The sequence below is a fragment of the Carcharodon carcharias genome, chromosome 20 (genome assembly GCF_017639515.1).
Source record: "Carcharodon carcharias isolate sCarCar2 chromosome 20, sCarCar2.pri, whole genome shotgun sequence".
Taxonomy (NCBI): Eukaryota; Metazoa; Chordata; class Chondrichthyes; order Lamniformes; family Lamnidae; genus Carcharodon; species Carcharodon carcharias.
The window spans coordinates 112,781,146-112,800,549 of record NC_054486.1 but is presented as its reverse complement, the minus strand read 5'-3'; the positions used below and the strand labels follow the sequence as shown (position 1 = coordinate 112,800,549).

The following is a 19,404-nucleotide window of genomic DNA, read 5'->3' as shown; positions in this document are numbered from 1 at the left end:
ATGACAGAATGATGAGATGTTTAGCAGAGATGTAGATGTCATTCTTTCCACTTGGAGCAAACATTTAGTATCAACACAATTTGCCTGCGAAAGTGGTGGGCTCAAGATGGCCAAACTCCAGTTGGCAGATTTGGTTACTCTTGTTGCCAGGATTCCACCAACATCACCCAAGTACTGATACTGAAAGAGATGACAGCTTCCCAGTTTCTAGAGCATCCATGGAATTTGGCGGATTCAGTTGTCCATCTGTTTAATAAACAGCTTGCTCTAGTTATTTGCACAAAGTAATGGAGGTTTGTAACTTAACATTGAGGATTGACATTGTTTCCAGGTGCTGCAATCTCATGTCCCTCATGGCCAGAAAATGTCTGAAGAGCTCATCAGTGCTGAGTTTACTGGTATGAGTGAAGAAGAGAAACAGCTGGAAGATTTGCGATACCGATGGATATTGTATAAAACAAAATTGGAGGAGGCTGGAGAGCTCTCGGTGCGTACTGTGATCTTGGTTTACAGAAGCTCTGAAATAGTATTTCTCTGATACTAGTTTTTCATTTTGCAGCAATCCTTAGTGAATTATATGATTCAGCTCACAAAACATTGAATGGATGTTAGTGTCTCTATATACAGGAATGGCCATTTAATGCAGGTGCCATAAATCAAACCCAGAAGTTTCAGCCTGCAGGAGGTCGTACGGGTCAGCTTTGAATAATCAGTTATGATTAATTCCAGAGAGCTAGGTTCTATACTTATACTGAACACTCAGATCTACCTCTCCACGCACTCTCTCTCTCAAGAAGGAGGAAAAGAGAAAACAGAGGAACTACAGGATAGTTTGTCTGATGTCCATCGTTTAGAAAATGCTGGAATCCATCAATAAAGAAGTCTTAACAATACTCTTAGAAAATCATAGTATGATCAGATAGCCAGATGGTTTACGAAATGAAAATTATGTTTGATGAATTTATCAAGAGTTTTTTGAGGATGTAACTAGTAGCATAGATAACAGAGAGGCAATGTATGTCATATAGTTGGATTTCCAAAAGACGTTTGGTAAGGTGCCACATGCAAGTTGAATAAACAAGATAAGGGCTGTGGAGTTAAAGGTGATGTATTATTATGGATGGAGCATAGGAAGCTGAGTTTTTTTTGTATTAATTCATGGGATGTGGGAATTGCTGGCAGGACCAGCATTTGTGGCAAATCCCTAATTGTCCTTGAGAAGGTGGTGGTGAGCTGCTTTCTTGAACCGCTGCAGTCCATGTGCTGTAGGTACACCCACAGTGCTGTTAGGAAGGGAACTCCAGGATTTTGACCCTGCGACAGTGAAGGAACGGCAATATATTTCCAAGCCAGGATGATGAGTGACTTGGAGGGGAACTTGCAGGTTGTTGTGATCCCTTGAGTCTCTGCTGACTTTCTCCTGGGTGATAGAGATTGTGGGTTTGGAAGGTGATATTTAAGATTAGTTGCTGCAGTGCACTTTGAAGATGCTGCACTGGTGATGGAGGGAGTGAATGTTTAAGATGGTGGATGGGGTGCCAGTCAAGTGGGCTAATTGTCTTTGATGGGATCAAGCTTCTTAATTGTTGTTGGAGTTACTCTCCACTTGCTTGGATGAGTGTATTCCATCACACTCCTGACTTGTAGAGGGCAGACAAGCTTTGAGGAGTCAGGAGGTGAGTTACTTGCATCGGAATTTCCAGCCTCTGATGGTTGTGGTTCTTGGAGGCTGATCATGGAGGTCTGGGTATTGCACAGCCTATGGGTTCAGAGCCGCATTTTGAAACTAAAATCAAGGTGTGACGTCACAGGGAAGTTGAAAGTTGATAGGCTGGTGAGTGATGCTTCTTAGGGACTGGGTCTAAACAACTGACAGATTTTAAAAAAACAATAAAAATAATAAATATTAATAATTAGCAAGTGAATAGCTGGTGAGTCTTTTTCATTTTTAACTGAGGTTTATTGCTACTATCAAAGTGTGTTAAGTATTAGTATGACTTATCAGTATTAGTAAAATTTATTAGTAGTTGTATTAGCAGTAGCAAGGTTAACTAATAAAGAGAGAAATGGCAGGGCTGCTCCAACCTCTAGAATGCACTTCATGTGCTATGAAGTGGGAGGTGGTGGCATAGTGGTGATGTCACTGGACCAATAACCCAGAGGCCCGAGCTAATGCTGTGGGAACAGGGATTCAAATCCCACCATGGCAGCTGATGGAATTTAAATTCAATTAATGAATCTGGAATTCAAAGGCTAGTCCGACGATGACCAAGCAACCATTGTTGATTGTGATAAAAACCCATCTGGGTCACTAATGATGCCCTTTAGGGAAGGAAATCTGCTGTTCTTACCTGGTCTGGCCTACATGTGAATCCAGACCCACAGCAATGTGGTTGACTCTTGGCCTAGCCTAGCAAGCCACTCATTTGCATCAAACGGCTACAACTGCCTAAACTGAAGTCTAAAAGGAATGAAACTGGAAGAGCAACCCAGCATCGACCTAGGCACTGGAAACAACAATGGCACACCCAGCTCTGTCGACCCTGCAAAGTCCTCCTCCTAACATCTGGAGGCTTGTGCAAAAATTGGGAGAGCTGTCTCACAGACTAGTGAAGCAGCAGCCTGACATAGTCATACTTAAGGAATTATACCTTACAGACAGTATCCAGGACACCACCATCACCATCCCTAGGTATGTTCTGTCAGACCTAGCAGAGGTGGTGACAGTGGTATACAGTCAGGAGGGAGTTGCTCTGGAAGTCCTTAACATTGACTCTGGACCCCGTGAATTCTCACGGTATCAGGTCAAACATGGGCAAGGAATCCTCCTGATTACCACCTACCACCCTCCCTCAGCTGATGAATTAGTGCTCCACCATGTTGAACACCACTTGGAGGAAGCACTGAAGATGGCAAGGGCACTGAAGTCCTCCACCCAGAGTACATTCTATGTCCGTCACCAACAGTGGCTTGGTAGTACCACTACTGACCGAGTTGGCCAAGCGCTAAAGGGCATAGCTGCTGGGTCTTCAGCTGGTGAGAGAATCAACAAGAGGGAAAAGCCTACTTCTCGTCCTCACCAATCTACCTGTTGCAGATGCATCTGTCCATGACAGCATGGTAGGAGTGACCACCACACAGTATAGATGAAGTCCCGTCTTCACATTGAGGATACCCTCCATCGTGTTGTTTGTCACTACCACTATGCTAAGTGGGATTGATTTGGAACAGATCTAACAACTTAAGACTGGGCATCCATGAGATGTTGCGGGCCATCAGCAGCAGCAGCAGAATTGTATTCAGCCACAGAATCACAATTGTTATGGTGCAGAAGGAGGCCTGTCAGCCCATCATGTCTGCACCAGTTCTCCAAATGAGCATTATGACTCAGTGCCATTCTCCTGGCTTTTCCCTGTACCCTGTACACTGTATCTATTTCAATAATCAGCTAATGCCCTCATGAATGCCTCGATTTAACCTGACTGCACTACGCTTCCAGGCAGTGCATTCCAGACTTGAACCACTTGCTGCATGAAAAAGTTTTTTCTCACATCATATTTGCTTCTTTTGCAAATCACTTTAAATCTGTGCCCTGTCGTTCTCGATCCTTTTATAAGCAGGAACAGTTTCTTCTTATCCAAGCTGTCCAGCCCCCTCATGACTTTGAATACCTCTATCAAGTCTCCACTTAGTCTTCTCCTCTCCAAGGAGAACAGTCCCAGCTTCTCCAATCTGTCTTCATAACTCAAGTTTCTCATCCCTGGAACCATTCTTGTAAACCTCATCTGTACTCTCTCTAATATGTTCGCATCCTTCCTAAAGTGTGGCACCAAGAATTGTGTACACCACTACAGCTGAGATCTTAACAAGTGTCTAATGCAATTTCAGCATTACCTTCTTGCTCTTGTACTCCATGCCCCTATTAACAAAGCCTAGGATACTATATATTTTATTAACTGCTCTCTCCACCTGTCCTACCGCCTTTAATGACTTATGCACATATACACCCGGGTCCCTCTGCTCCTGCACATCACTTTAGAGTTGCATCCTTTATCTCATATTGTCTCTCCATGTTCTTCCTACCAAAATTTATCACCTCACACTCCTCTGCATTGAGCTTCATCTGCCATCTATCTGCCCACTCCACCAACTTGTCTATTGTCCATGTCCTTTTGAAGTTCTACGCTGCCCTCCTCACTGTTTACAGTGCTTCCAAGTTTTGTATTATCCACAAACTTTGAAATTGTTCCCGGCACACCAAGATCTAGATCATTAATATATATCAGGAAATGTAAGGGTCCCAATACCAGCCTCTGGGGAACTCCACACAAACCTTCCATTATCTGTAACCTCATAGCCCAGCATATTTCCCCACTCTACCATTACTATCAAGCCAGGGGATCACCCTGATTCAATGAAGAGTGCAGGAGGGCATGTCAGGAGCAACACCAAGCATACCTAAAAAAAAATGAGTTGTGAACCTGGTAAAGGTACAACAGAGGACTACTGCCATGCCAAACAGTAGAGACAGCTAAGCAATTCAACAAGCAACAGACAGATCCAAGCTTGGCAGTCATGAATGGTGGTGGACAATGAAACAACTAACTGGAGGAGGATCCACAAATATCCCCTTCTTTAATGATGGGGGAGCCCAGCACATAAGTGCAAAAGATAAGGCTGTAGCATTTGCAGCTACCTTCAGCCAGAAGTGCCGAGTGCATGATCCATCTCGGCCCCCCTCCTGAGATCCCCGCATCACAGATGCCAGTCTTTGGCCAGTTAAATTCACTGCACGTTATATCAAGAAACAGCTGAAGGCACTGTATAGTGCAAAGGCTATGGGCCCTGACAACATTCTGAAGACATGGGCTCCAGAGCTAGCCATGTTCCTAGCTAAGCTGTTACAGTGCGGCTACAACACTGGCATCGACCCGACAATGTGGAAAAGTGCCCAGGTATGTCCTATACACAAAAAGCAGGACAAATCCAACCCAGCCAATTATGGTCCCATCAGTCTACTTGTGATCATCAGTCAAGTGATGAAAGGAATCATCAACACTGCTATTAAGTGGCACTTTAGCAATTTTGGGTTCTGCCAGTGCCTCTCAGCTCCTGATCTCATTACAGCCTTGGTTCAACAATGGACAAAAGGACTGAGCTCCAGAGGTTAGGTGAGAGTGACGGCCTTGACATCAAGGCAGCATTTGACTGAGTGTGGCGTCAAGAAGCCCTAGCAACATTGAAGTCAATGGGAGTTGGGGGGAAAACTCTGCTGGTTGGAGTCATATCTAGCACAAAGGAAGATGGTTGTGATTGTTAGAGGTCAGTCATCTCAGCCCCAGGAAATCACTGCAGGAGTTCCTCAGGGTAGTGTCCTAGGCCCAACCACCTTCAGCTGCTTCATCAATCACCTTCCTTCCATCATAAGGTCAGAAGTGGGGATGTTTGCTGATGATTGCACAATGTTCAGCACCATTCGCAACTCCTCAGATACTAAAGCAGTCCATGTCCATATGCAGCAAGACCTGGACAATATCCAGGCTTGGGCTGGTAAGTACCAAGTAAAATTCATGCCACACAAGTGTCAGGCAATGACCATCTCCAACAAAAGAGAATCTAACCATCTCATTCAATGGCATTACCCTCACTGAATTCCCCCCACTATCAACATCCTGGACCCTATCATTGACCCGAAATGGAACTGGACCAGCCATATAAGTACCATGGCTACAAGAGCAGGATCAGAGGCTAGGAATTCTGCGATGAGTAACTCACCCCCCAATTCCCCAGAGCCTGTCCGCCATCTACAAGGCACAAATCAGGAGTGTGATAGAATACTCTCCACTCGCCTGGATGAGTGCAGCTCCAGCAATGCTCAAGATACTCGACACCATCCAGGACAAAGCAGCCCACTTGATTGGCACCCCATCCACCACCTTCAACATTAACTCCCTCCACCACCGACACACAGTGGTAGCAGTGTGTACCATCCACAAGATGCAGCATCTTCCAAACCCACCTAGAAGGACAAAGGCAGCTGTTGCATGGAACACCACCATCTGGAAGTTCCCCACCAAGTCAATCACCATTCTGACTTGGAACTATATCGCCGTTCCTTCACTGTCACAGGGTCAAAATTCTGGAACTCCCTCCCTAACAGCACTGTTTGTGTATCTACATCATATGGACTGCAGCGGCTCAGCACCACCTTCTCAAGGAGAGTTAGGGATGGGCAATAAATGTACCCCTAGCCAGCGTCAGCTACCTCCCATGAATAAATATATTTTAAAAAAACTCCAGGATATTTCCTGTGTCCTGGTTAAGCATTTGTGTAGGAAGTGTCATCAGTTGCAGCAGTGTGAGCTCCTGGTTTCGGCACTTGGGAAGCAGCTAGCATCATTGTGAAGCATCCATGAGGTTGAGAGCTTTGTGCATAGTGCATTTGTAGATGTGGTCACAGCTTAATGGTATACAGAGAGAGGGGGAATGGATGACCCAGAAGATCAAAAGGAACCAGGCAGGTAGTGCAGGAGTGCCCTGAGTGTATCTCACTCACCAGCCAGTATTCAGTTCTGAATACTGATGAGAGTGATGGCTTATCTGGGAAGTGCAGCCAGAGCCAAGTCCATGGCATCACAGGTGGCTCAGTTCTACAGGGTAGTACAGGGAAGGCTGGGAAAACAATAGGGTAATTGTTATGGCACAGCCAATGGTAAATGTTAAGCTGTTCAAATCCCAAAGGGAAATTTGAAACAACTGCCACAACTGTTTTGCAATTTGTATAAATTTCGAGATGTGTGCCCTGAATTCAGTAATGATAAGACCATCAAGTCTTATAGGTTTCTTACAAAACTAAATTAACCCTTTATTAAAAGAAGAAATTACTTTAAGTACACACATAGATCTACAAATTACTACAACAATAACTTCTAAATCCTCTAGTTAATCAGGGGGAGGAGATGGCATAGTGGTATTGTCACTGGACCATAATCCGTAAACCCAGGGATAATACTCTGGGGACCCTGGTTCGAATTCTACCATGACAGATGGTGGAACTTGAATCCAATAAAAAAAAATCCAGAATTAAAAGTCTAATGATGACGGTGAAACTATTGCTGATTGTAAAAACCCATCTGGTTCACTAATGTCCTTTAGGGAAGGAAATCTGCTGTCTTTACGTGACCTGGGCTACATGTGACTCAATCCACAGCAATGTGGTTGACTCTGAACAACGGCAGTTAGAGCTGTGCAATAAATGCTGGCCAAGCCAGCAATGTCCACATCCCACGAATGAATTTAAAAAAATCTAAGACCCAGGCAAAGAAACACAGTACTCTGAACAATCCAATTCAAAGTGAGTTTTCTTAACTTCAGTTCTTTGTAGACAGCAGCTTGAGATTTAGATGCTGGAGGCTTTTTCACACTTGTTTTAGATCTTAGAATGCCTGCCCTTACACATAATCTTTATACACATACGCTCCTTTATACATATTTCCCCCTTTGAAGGCAAATTCCCATTGTTTCACTCTGTCTTTAGACTTTACCCCTCTAATAATAAAATCCATCAAAGTACCAATTTTACTAGTAATCATTGGGAAAAATAAACACAGTTTCTTAACTTCTCCTAGCTAGGTGAAACATTTCACTCCTCCTTTGAAATAAATCTAGTCTGGTTTATTTTATAAATGCAAATGTTCCCTTTACACCTATGTTCACCTGCTTAACATTTCAAACCTAGCTTATCTTCTGTTCCATCAAAGCCTTCAGACCAGCTGCTTTTAATTCAATTAAGTCATGCGTGCGCACACTCAGACATAGACACAATTCGCACTATTACTCTACAACAAGTACGAATAACATTATGAAAATTATTATATCTTCCTGACAGGAATAGATGGGCATTTCTGTGGCCACAAACATGAATCCAAGGTGATGTGTTACCTTCTTGGTGTCAGGGTCAAGGATGTCACTGAGCAGCTGCGGAGCACTCTGAGTGGGGAGGATGAACAGCCAGTAGTCATAGTCTGCATTGCTATGAATGACATAAACAGAAAGAAGAATGTGGTCCGGCAGTCAGAATTTAGGGATCCAGGTAGAAAATTAGCCAACAGGACCTGAAAAGTAGTAATCTCTGGATTACACTCAGTGCCATGCACAAGTCAATATAGAGATAGGAAGATAAATCAGATGAATCTGTGGGTGAAAAGATGGTGCAGGATGGAGAGCTTTCGATTCTTGGGACATTGGGACTGGCTTTGGGGAGATGGGACCTGTGCAGGCCAGACAGGTTGCACCTGAACAGAGCTGGGACTGAGTCCTTTGTCGGGTGTTTTGCTAACGCTGTTGGGAGTGTTTAAATTAACTCGGCACTGGTGTGGGTGTTAGTTCACTAAAGATCATTCTGGCAAAGCAAGAAGCTGGATGCAGTCTGTCTTCAGAATAGGTTTATTCACAAAAGCCAGTATAACATAGGTGCAGACTACTTTCCCCTACCACACAGTCCACCCACACATGTAGAAACTGGTTCTTATGCTCTTAACTTTACCAATTAGTATCATTGCTCTTAATCAGAACTGGAGCATGCACTCAATTTGCATTTGCAACATTTAACGTGGGAACCAGGATAAACTGTCAGAGAGGATTATCAAGGTATACAGAATACTGGGAGAGATACATAGCCCTAGAATAAGGAATAGTAAGTTAATAGGTGGAGTCAGAGGGAGAAAGTAATAAAGCCTAAAGCAGGGCTACTGTGCATGTATGTGAATGCACAGAATGTGGTAGATAAGATTGGTGAGTTACAGGCACAGATTGTCATGTGGAATTGTGCTATATAGAGACCTGGCTAAAAGGGCAGGACTGGGTATTAAAATATTCCTGGATTCAAGGTGTACAGGAAAGATAGGAAAGGAAGAAAAGGGAGAAGGCTGGTGGTATTGGTTAAGGAGAGCATTGCAGTGCTAGAGAAAGAAGATGTCCCAAAGGGGTCAGGGAAAAAATCTATTTGGTTAGAGCTAAGGACCAAAAAAGGTGAAATTACACTGCTCGGTATAGTCTATAGGTCACCAACTAGTGGGGAGGATGTAGAGGAACATATTTGCCAGGAAATTATAGAGGTGCAAAACTTAATGTAGTTATAATGTTGGACTTATCCAAATACAGACTGGGATAGTAGTAGTGTAAAGGGCATTGAGGGGCTAGAGTTCATGGAGTGTGTTCAGAAAAATTTTCTACGGTATGTTTCCAGTCCAACAAGAAAGGAAGCACTTCTAGACCTGGTTCCTGGGACTGAGGTGGGTCAAGTGGATCGTGTCAGTTGGGGAACATTTAGGGGGCAGTGATCATTATGTCAAAAGGTTTAGGATGACTATGGAAAAGGGCAAAGACAGACCCAGAGTAAGAATAATTAACTGGGGAAAAGCTAACTTGAATCGAGTAAGAATGGACCTGGGCCAAATAAATTGGAGTCAAAGGTTGGCAGGAAAAATGATAGCTGCACAATGGGCTACGTTCAAAGAAGATAGAGAGTTCAGGCACAGTGAAGGTATGTTCCTTTGAAAGAGAAAAGTAGGGAAAACAAATCCTGAGCTCCCTGGATGACAAGAGAGAGCAATTAAGTTAAATAAGAAAAAATGTGCTTATGACAGATGTCAGGTAGAAATTACAGTTGAGAATCAGGATGACTATAGAAAGTTCAGAGAGAAGGTGGAAAAGCAAATAAGAGAAGCAAAGAGAGAGCATGAAAAGAGACTGGTAGCTAACATAGGGGATCCCAAGGTCTTCTACAGGCGCAGAAATAGTAAAAGGGTGTTAAAAGGAGGAGTATGGTCGATTAGGGACCAGGATTTACACATGGAGGCACAGGACATGGCTGAGATATTAAATGAATACTTTGTATCTGTCTTTACCAAAGATGATGCTACCCAGGCCTTGGTGAAAGAGGAAATAATTCAGACACTAGAACAGTTTAAAATTGGTAAGGAGGCGGTATTAGATAGGCAGTCTGTACTAAAAATTGATTGGGCATCAGGACAGGAATGAGATGCATCGAGGGTGGGGTTTGTGTGTGTGGTGTGTGTTAGTTAATTAAGCTGGGCAGAGTTTGACAGGATTTAGGTTATCTGGGGGATTTGGAAACATGAAAGGCTTAGAGGTGTTAAGTTTGAGGTACAGGTAAATAGGTTAGATCAAACATTTGCATTTTTAGATAAGTTGAGAGTTTGAATATCAAAGGGGACTCAAAGGTAGAAAGAAACATGTTTGCATCTTGCAGGAGTTCCATAGGTAAATGGTAGTGGGGATATTATATTTTATTAATCCAAAGCAAAGACGAGATGGAAACATGAAAGATCTTATATTTGGAAGGATCTGAGTTTCAAAGAAGTGTGAGGACAATGGAACGGAGATGAAAGGGAAAAGGTATATTAAAGTTACTGTGGATAGCTGTTGAGATAGAGATGGCTAGAAATAGCTGGAGCTGTTTTTTGGTGTTGAGATAGTTGGAGTTCTGGGCTAGGAGAGGAAACAGTTTGAATCACCCATCCAGTCAAGCCAGAAATGTCTTGGACTGCAATAAGCAGTTTTATTCTGAAGTGGATTCTACCGCAAAGTGGAAGAGACTTAAGGTTATGTGGTACACCTTTACTGAAGCTATAGCAGTTTGCCTTTTGTAACATTACTGGATTTCATTGTAGACATCTGTAAGGGAGTATTGTGGGTTTGACCAAGCAGAGTGTTTTGGGGGGATTCTTTTGTAAGACTGACTTTAATTGTGTAACTGTAATCTTGTGTGCTTAAGTTTTCCTTTATTTTTGTTAATAAAACTTTTACTTTTAATGTTTTAAATCCCAAAAGTGTTATTGGACCTTTTGCTGCTGAGATTGGTATGTCGTCTTCTCATTTTCAGGATATTAAAAAAAAGCTTATGGCCTGTAAGCCAAGTTTCCCTCTGGGATTTGGCTGTGGCCATGACAGAGTGGAAATTGCAGAGGCACTGGCCATAACGTTTCAGTCTTTCTCAGAGTCAGAGGACTGGAGAACTTCAAACGATGCGCCCTTTTCAAAAAAAGGTGTAAAGATAAGTCCAGCAACTACAGGCTAGTCAGTTTAACTTTGGTGGTGAGGGAATATCTAGAAACAATAATTTGGGACAAAATTAATAGTCAGATGGACAAATGTGGGTTAACAAAGGAAAGATAGCGTGGATTTCTTAAGGAAAAATTGTGTTTATCTAACATGGTGGAGTTTTTTGAAGAGGTAACAGTTGATAAAGGCAATGCTGTTGATGTGGTGTACGTGGACTTCTAAAAGGCATTTGATACAGTGCCACACAATAGACTTGTGAGCAAAGTTATAGCTCATGAAATAAAAGGGACAGTAGCAACATGGATATGAAATTGGCTGAGTGATAGGAAACGGGGGATAATAGGCAATGGATGTTTTTTGGCCTGGAGGAAGATTTGTTCTGGAGTTTCTCGGGGTCAGTGTTGGGAGCCTTGTTTTTCCTGCTATATATTAATAATCCAGATCTTCGTGTACAGGGCAGAATTTCAAACTTTGCAGATGGTACGAAACTTGGAAGCATTGTGAACTGTAAGGAGGATAGAATAGAACTTCAAAAGCACATGAACAAGTTGGTGGAATGGGCAGACAGGTGGCAGATGAAATTTAAAGCAGAAAAGTGTGAAGTGATTCATTTTGGTAGGAAGAACATGGAGAGACAATATAAAATAAAGGGTACAACTCTAAAGAGGGTGCAGGAGCAGAGGGACTTGGGTGTATATGTGCATAAGTCATTGAAGGCAGCAGGACAGGTTGAGCAAGCGGTTAATAGAGCATACAATATCCTAGGTTTTATTAATAGGAGCATAGAGTACAATAGCAAGAATATTATGTTGAATTTGTACAAGACACTAGTTCGGCCTTAGCTGGAGTATTGCAAACAGTTCTGGGTGTTGCACTTTAGGAAGGATTTTTTAAAAATTCATTCATGGGATATGGGCTTTTGCTGGCTGGGCCAGCAATTATTGCCCATCCCTAGTTACCCTTGAGAAGATGGAGGTGAGCTGCTTTCTTGAACTGCTGCAGTCCATGTGGTGCAGGTACATCCACAGTGCTGTTAGGAACGAAGTTCCAGGATTTTGACAGTGAAGGAACGGCAATATGTTTCCAAGTCAGGATGGTGAGTGACTTGGAGGGGAACTTGCAGGTGGTGGTATGAGGGCATTGGAGAAAATGCTAAGACCACTGCTTTTTGAAATATAAATAACTTGGAATGGGAATACAGGGTAAAGCTTCAAAATTTACCAATGATACTAAATTTGTGGTAAACAGTGAGGATAACAATTGACTAAAACAGGACATAGATAAGCTAGCAGAATAGGCAGACAACTGGCAGATGGATTTTAATCCAAAGAAGTGTGGGATAGTGCATTTTGCAGAAGGAACAGGGAGAGGCAATATAGACTTAATGGTACAATTCCAAAGAATGTGCAAAATTAGAGGGACTTAGAGAGTTCATAGAACTTTGAAGGTGGTAGGACGTATTGAGAGTAGCCAGCAAAGCATAGAGATCTGTGCTTTATAATTAGAGGTATTGAGTAGAAAGCAGGGAAGTGTGCAGAACCTTTATAAAGCTCTAGCAGATTGTGTTCAGTTGAGTCACTGACTTTAGGAGGAATATAGAGGAGATTTACCAGAATCATTTCAGGGATGAGAAATTTTAGCTACAAGGCGAGGGTGGAGAAATTGGGGTGGTTCTCCTTGAAGAGGAGGTTGGGAGGCGATCTGAAAGATGTATATAAGATTATGACAGATCCATACAGCGGGACAAAAAAATCTGTTCTCATTAGGTGATGGTACAAGGACTAGGGGACACAGATGTAAGGTTTTGGGCAAGAGATGCAGCAGGGAATGTGAGGAAGATTTTTTTAGAACACAGCAGGTGGTGATGACCTGAACCTTGGTGCCTATGAGAATGGTGGAAGTAGAGATGGTCATGATTTCAAAAGGAAATTGGGTAGACAATTGAGGGAAATTGAAGGACTGTAGGGATGGAGTGAGGGAATGGGACTAACTGGATTGCTCCTTCTGTGCCATATGGATTCTGTGACTTAAATATCACCAATGAGAGACCATCCGTAGCCATCTGGGGAAGAGCTCCAAAGCTTCACAATGCTCTAAGTGAAGAAATTTTTAATCTCAGAGGTAAATAATCATCCCCTGATCCTGAGACTGTGCGCTCTTGACCTCGATCCCCCAGCTAGGGGAATCAATCTCTGAGTGTCTACCCTGTCATTCCCCTTCAGCATCTTGTCTGTTTCCATAAGATTGCCTTTCATTCTTCTAAACTCCAGAAAGCCTCGGCCTAATTTGCTCCACCTCTCATCTTGACACAAGCTTCTCATTCCAGGAACCAATCTAGTGAACCTTCCCTGTACCACCTCCAATGTAAGTATATATCCTTCAATAGATGCGGAGACCCAAACCATACAAAATACTCCAGGTGTGGTCTCACCAAAGCCTGTGCAATTCCGGCAAGACTTCCTTATTTCTGTACTCCAATCTCCACAAACCGTATATCCAAGCCCACACCTCTCCCAGCCATGCCTCAGTTTGAACCAGACTGTTCATAATCTCAGCATTCTTCTCGAACCCAAGCTGAACTGCTCACCCCATATCCTCTGCTTTTACCTCCGTAACCTCAGCCTTCTCAGCCCCTCCTTCAGCACACCTGCTGATGATAATCTTCTGATCCTTCAGTTAATCCAAATCTCTCCCAGCCAACCTCCAATTCATCTGCCTATATCCTAAACTGCACCAAGTTGCAATTGCCCATCATCCCTGTCCTTGGTGACCTGCATTCGCTTCTGTTCTCTATTTCGTCCAATTTAACTCTCTTCCTCATGTCTTAATTCATCCATTACCTCAATCATCTTTGTTTCTGTAATCTCCTCCAGCTCAACATGTTGTGAAGAGCACGTAAGGAGATTGCACACAGATATAGATAGGTTGAGTGAGTGGGCACAAACCTGGCAGATGAAGTGTAATGTGGGAAAATATGAAGTTGTTCTCTTTGGTAGGAAGAATAAAAAGGCAGAATATTACTTAAATGGAGAACGACTGCAGAATTCTGAGGTGCAGAGGGATCTAGGTGTTCAAGTGTATGAGTCACAAAAAGTTATTATGCTGGTATAGCAAGTAACTAAGATGGCTAATGGAATGCTATCCTTTATTACAAAAGGAATTGAACATAAAGTAAAAGGATGTTACGCTTCAGTTAAACAGGGCATCAGTGAGACCACATCTCGAATACTGTGTGCAGTTTTGGTCTCCTTATTTAAGGAAGGATGTAAATGCGTTGGAGGCGGTTCAGAGGAGGTTTACGAGGTTGATACCTGAAATGAGTGAATTCTCTTATGAGGAAAGGTTGGACAGGCTGGGCTTGTTTCCACTGGAGTTTAAAAGAGTGAGAGGTGACTTGATTGAAGTATAGAAGGTCCTAAACAGTCTTGACAAGGTGGACGTGGAAATGATGTTTCCTCTTGTGGGTGAGTCCAGAATGAGGGGGCACTGTTTTAAAATTGGGGGTTGCCCTTTTAGGTCAGTATGAGGAGAATTTTTTTTCTGAGGGTTGAGAGACTTTGGAACTCTGCCTGCAAAGGTGGTGGAGGTGGGGCCATTGAATATTTTTAAGGCAGAGGTAGATAAATTCTTGTTAGCAAGGGAATCAAAGGTTAGTGGAGGTAGCTGGGAATGTGGAATTAGAAATGCAAACAGATCAGCCATGATCTTATTGAACGGCAGAGCAGGCTCAAGGCGCGGCCTACTTCTGCTCCTATTTCGTATGTTTGTATCCCTTCCTGACAAGACTTCTTTATTTCTGTACTCATCTCCACAAGCTATATTTCCAAGTCCACACCTCTCCCAGCTGTGCCTCGGTTTAAACCAGACTGTCCATAATCTCAGTATTCTTCTCGAACCCAAGCTGAACTGCTCACCCCATATCCTCTGCTTTCACCTTCGTAACATCACCCTTCTCAGTTGTAACGTCCTCCAGCCCCTGTGACACTCGATATCTCTGTAACCTCCTCCGGTTCTACATTGCTTCCAATGTCTATAACCTCCTCCAGCCCTACCTCTATCTCTGTAATCTCCCCTAGCCTCTATAACCTTCCCTATCTCTGTACCTCCTCCAGTATTACATCCCCCAGTCTCTGTAACTTCCTCTAGCCCATATAACCTTCCCTATCTTTGTAAGCTCCTCAAGCTGTACACCGCTTCCTATCTCTGTGACCCCTTCCAGCTGATCATCTCTCCCTATCTCTGTAACCTCCTCCAGCTCCACATCCCTCCCTATTTCTGAAACTTGCAAACTTTGCTCCACCATTAACAGTCGTGTCTTCAGCTGTCCAGACCTTCCACTGCCTGTCTCTTTCATCCTCTCCTCCTTTAAGAGTCTTCATAAAATCCACTACTTGGAATAAGCCTTTCATTTCCTCTTTTAATATCACCTTCTGTGCTGTATTGTTCTGTATTTGGCTCAGTGTCCATCTTTTGCCAACTTTTTTGTGAAACACCCTGGGGTGTCTTTTTCGCATGAAAGCTGATGTATAAGTGTTGTTACGGCTCAAATTGATCGGAGGCCAGATTATAACAAAACGGTCGCTATCATCATTGCCACGCGATGAGTGCAACAATACCCATCCAGAACTGCTTTAGGATTAAATAATGCAACGTAAAGGTATATTTACTTCATTTGTTCACTGTGCAAAGTAGTATCTCAGTTGGTATTCCACACTGTGTTGTCCAGTGTTTGTATTGCATTGCTTGCTGTCTTCACAATGTAATGCCCAGTGTCTGTGCTACATTGGTGCCCCCCACAATGCAATGCCCAGTGTTTATACTGCATTGGTGCCCCCACAATGTAATGCCCAGTGTTTGTGCTGCATTGGTGCCCCCCACAATGTAAGGCCCAGTGTTTGTGCTGCATTGTTTGGTGCCCCCACAATGTGTTGCCCAGTGTTTATACTGATTTGGTGCCCTACAGTGTAATAATGCCCAGTGTTTGTGCTGCATTGGTGCCCCCCACAATGTAATGTCCAGTGTCTGTACTGCATTGGTGCCCCCCACAATGTAATGTCCAGTGTCTGTGCTGCATTGGTGCCCCCCACAAAGTAATGCCCAGTGTCTGTACTGCATTGCTTGATGTTCCTGCAATGTGGTGTCCAGTGTTTGTACTGCATTGCCTGTTACCTCTCCGTTGCTCTAGTAGTGTGCTGTTTTCTTACTGCTGTACTTTCATGTTTGTTTCTTCAGATTCAAGGCGAGGATGAGGTAGATGAATTCAGAAAGGTAATTTCATTCCCTTAAATCTTTTGTGTGTGGTTGATTCAGTTTGTTCCTTTCCTTACAATTTTGTCAAGTTATGGTGTGCTGTCTCTCATTACCGATCTCTCACTGAGGAGGCAGGTGAAGGGCAGTTTTTCAGCTACTTTCTGTTGCAAGTGTACTAATTGGTTATCATTTCAGCATATCCTTCAAGTATTAGAAGACTCATTTTGGGATTTCTTTGCAGAACCCATAAGCTGTAGCCTCTGGACCAGGTCAGGGTACTCGTTTGCAGTTTTTAGGGTAATATTGAATCGGGTTCCAATAAAATTCCCGGAACACCCTACCCAACAAAAACAAATTTAAATTACACATTCAGTGTGACACACTGGCCCTGGCACTATTGTATTGCTACACTAACCTGAGAACAGCTTAAGAATTGAACAGAATTTAAGTTTAAATATCCCAATTCCTCACCGATCTATGCTCGGATGAGACTATCCACACAAAATTGAATGACATGTCTTCTACCCCACTCGGTTTTTCTGTTCCTGCTTTTGATCTTTGCCTTTATGATGCTCAGACATTTTAGCATTATAAGAAAACCCTGACAACGCAAGTTCAGGATATGTTTAATGTTGAAATATTATTAGATATGGTGACAAATTTGACAACTATGACAACTTACAGTTATATGGTGCCTTAATGTAAGAAACATCCCGTAGCGCTTCACAGGAGTATTACAAAACAAAATGTGACACCAAACCACATATTGAGACATTAGGTTGGATGACCAAAAGTTTGATCAAAGAGGGAGGTTTTAAAGAGCATCTTAAAAAAGGAAAGTTGAGTAGAGAGGCACTGAGGGAGGGAATTCCCGAGCCTAGGACCTAGGCAACTGAAGGCCCAGCCACCATTAAGGGAGTGATTAAAATCAAGGATACTTGGGAGGCCAGAGTTAGAGGAGCACAGATATCTTGGAGGGTTTTGAGGTTGGAGGAGATTATAGAGATAGGGAGGAGTGAGGCTATGGAGGGATTTGAAAACAAGGATGAGAATTTTAGAATCAAGATGTTGCTTGACTGGGTGTAGGTCAGCGGGCACAGTGGTGAAAAGGAACCAGTACTTGGTGTGAGTTAAATCGCAGGCAGCAGACTTTTGGATGACCTCAAATTCAGGCAAGGTAGAATGTGGGAGACCAGCCAGGAGTGCATTGGAATAATCAAATCTAGAGGTAACAAAGGCATGAATGTGGGTTTCAGCAGCAGTTGAACTGAGACGGGGTGAAGACAGGTGATGTTATGGAGGTGTAAATAAGTGGTAAATAAAGGACTCTGCAAGAGCCCCCTTGCAGGTTCCCAGTCTTCCCACCAGAACTGTCAGTCTCAATATTGAGCCGGTCTTTTGGTTTTATGGCAATAGGGCATGCTCTCTGAATCTTACAACTTAAATGTTGAGTGACTATCAGCTGCCAGACAAAACCTTATTGAATGTCTTGCCTCCCAACGCTCCATTGACATAATTTGCCTGCAAGAGACCCATATTGGAACTGAAGCAGCATGTTGCTATTACATCAAAGGCTTTGGCCAACAGTGCTCCTGCCCTAATGCTAAGCATGACCATACCATCTATTTCCGATTCGATGTTGCTGATGCAGTCGCATTGTCATCAACCACATTTTGTGATACAATTTAGGTTGGTGGTTTCCATATTACAAACATGTACAAGCCTACAGTTGGGAACAGCAAATCCTGTCAATACTGTCCCAGGTACCTATAGGGGATGTTTCAACAGCCACCACATGGACTGGGGTTACTCAGTACCAGACAGTGAATGTGAATAACTCCTAGAGTGGGTCTCCAGAAATGACCACACCCTGATAAACAACCCCAAGCAACGAGGAATGTTCTATTCAGCCAGATGGGTTGGGAATTACTCACCTGACCTGTGCTGGGTCAGTTCCCTTGATTGTCACCCCCAACCAGTACAGTGCCTAGCCCTGGATCACTCCCCACAGAGTCAACACAGGCCATTGCTCATCCATATTGGCGTATGCCTTCCAGTCATCAACAGAGCAAAGAAGATGCGATGGAACTTCCGTAAAGCAGATTGGGCAAAATACAGCGAGACCTTTGACCACATCATTGTAACTATAGCTATTCATAAATATACCTGTGGAAGAATCATATAAACAATTTCCTCGTACCATTCACAAAACTGCTTGCACAGCTATCCCTCGTGGTTATCGATCCATCTACATCCCATGCCTTGATGCAGAGAGTGCAGCACTCCTAAAGGAATACGAATCATCTGGTGACCCTGATATAGCAGACCACCACACCGAATCTCTTAACGCTGCACTTCGTGCCAGATGGGTGGAAATGACAGCAGGGCTCAATTTCACTCAATCCACTGGGATGTGTTGGAGCCTGATTCACCACCTTGGAGTAGCTCAAATATCACCGAAGTTAAATCGCCCATCAGTCTCCCCGAAGCAAGTTGCCAGCCATCTGCTCCATGTAACAAGGACACCATTGGAAAAGGAAATAAAAAACATCACCTATAACAAACTGAAAAATTGCCAGCAACATGCAGAGCATGGCAGCCCTGATCCCCTCAAGATCACAGAACTGGACAAAGCATTAACGGGCCTGAAATGTAGCAAAGCAGCAGGATATGACAACATCTCACCAGAATTCCTGAAACATCTTGGTGCCAAAGCTTGGCTGACTCAGTTCTACTGAAGAATCATCAGCTCAAACTCACTCCTGAAAGTGTGGCATATGGGAAAAATCACTGCCATTCCAAAACCTGGAAAAGATCTCACATTGGCAGCCAACTATCGACCAGTTTCATTACTTTCTTTGTGCTTTAAGATCTTTGAGCATCTTATCCTGCAATGCGTATCTCCGGAAGTAGAGACCATCCTTAATGCCGACCAAGCTGGTTTTGTAAGGGACGCAGCATATGTGATCGAGTTCTGGCACTCACCACCTACATCAAAAATGGCTTCCAAAAGAACCTGAAGACAGCCATAGGGCTTCTGGACATCACATCTGCCTATGATACAGTGTG

The 19,404-nt window shown here is 43.3% G+C and overlaps 1 protein-coding gene across 9 annotated transcripts in view; it reads left to right on the top strand.

Moving 5' to 3' along the window:
* The window catches only part of syne3 (spectrin repeat containing, nuclear envelope family member 3), a 103,238-nt gene that overhangs the window by 69,336 nt on the left and 14,498 nt on the right, over window positions 1-19,404 (top strand). For 7 of the 9 annotated variants that reach the window (XM_041214550.1, XM_041214551.1, XM_041214549.1 and 4 more), the window contains 2 exons: window positions 332-487; window positions 16,318-16,353. In XM_041214550.1, coding sequence (XP_041070484.1) covers window positions 332-487; window positions 16,318-16,353 — 192 coding nt within the window. The remainder of the gene's footprint in view (window positions 1-331; window positions 488-16,317; window positions 16,354-19,404) is intronic. The other 2 variants (XM_041214553.1, XM_041214552.1) reach the window with 1 other exon arrangement.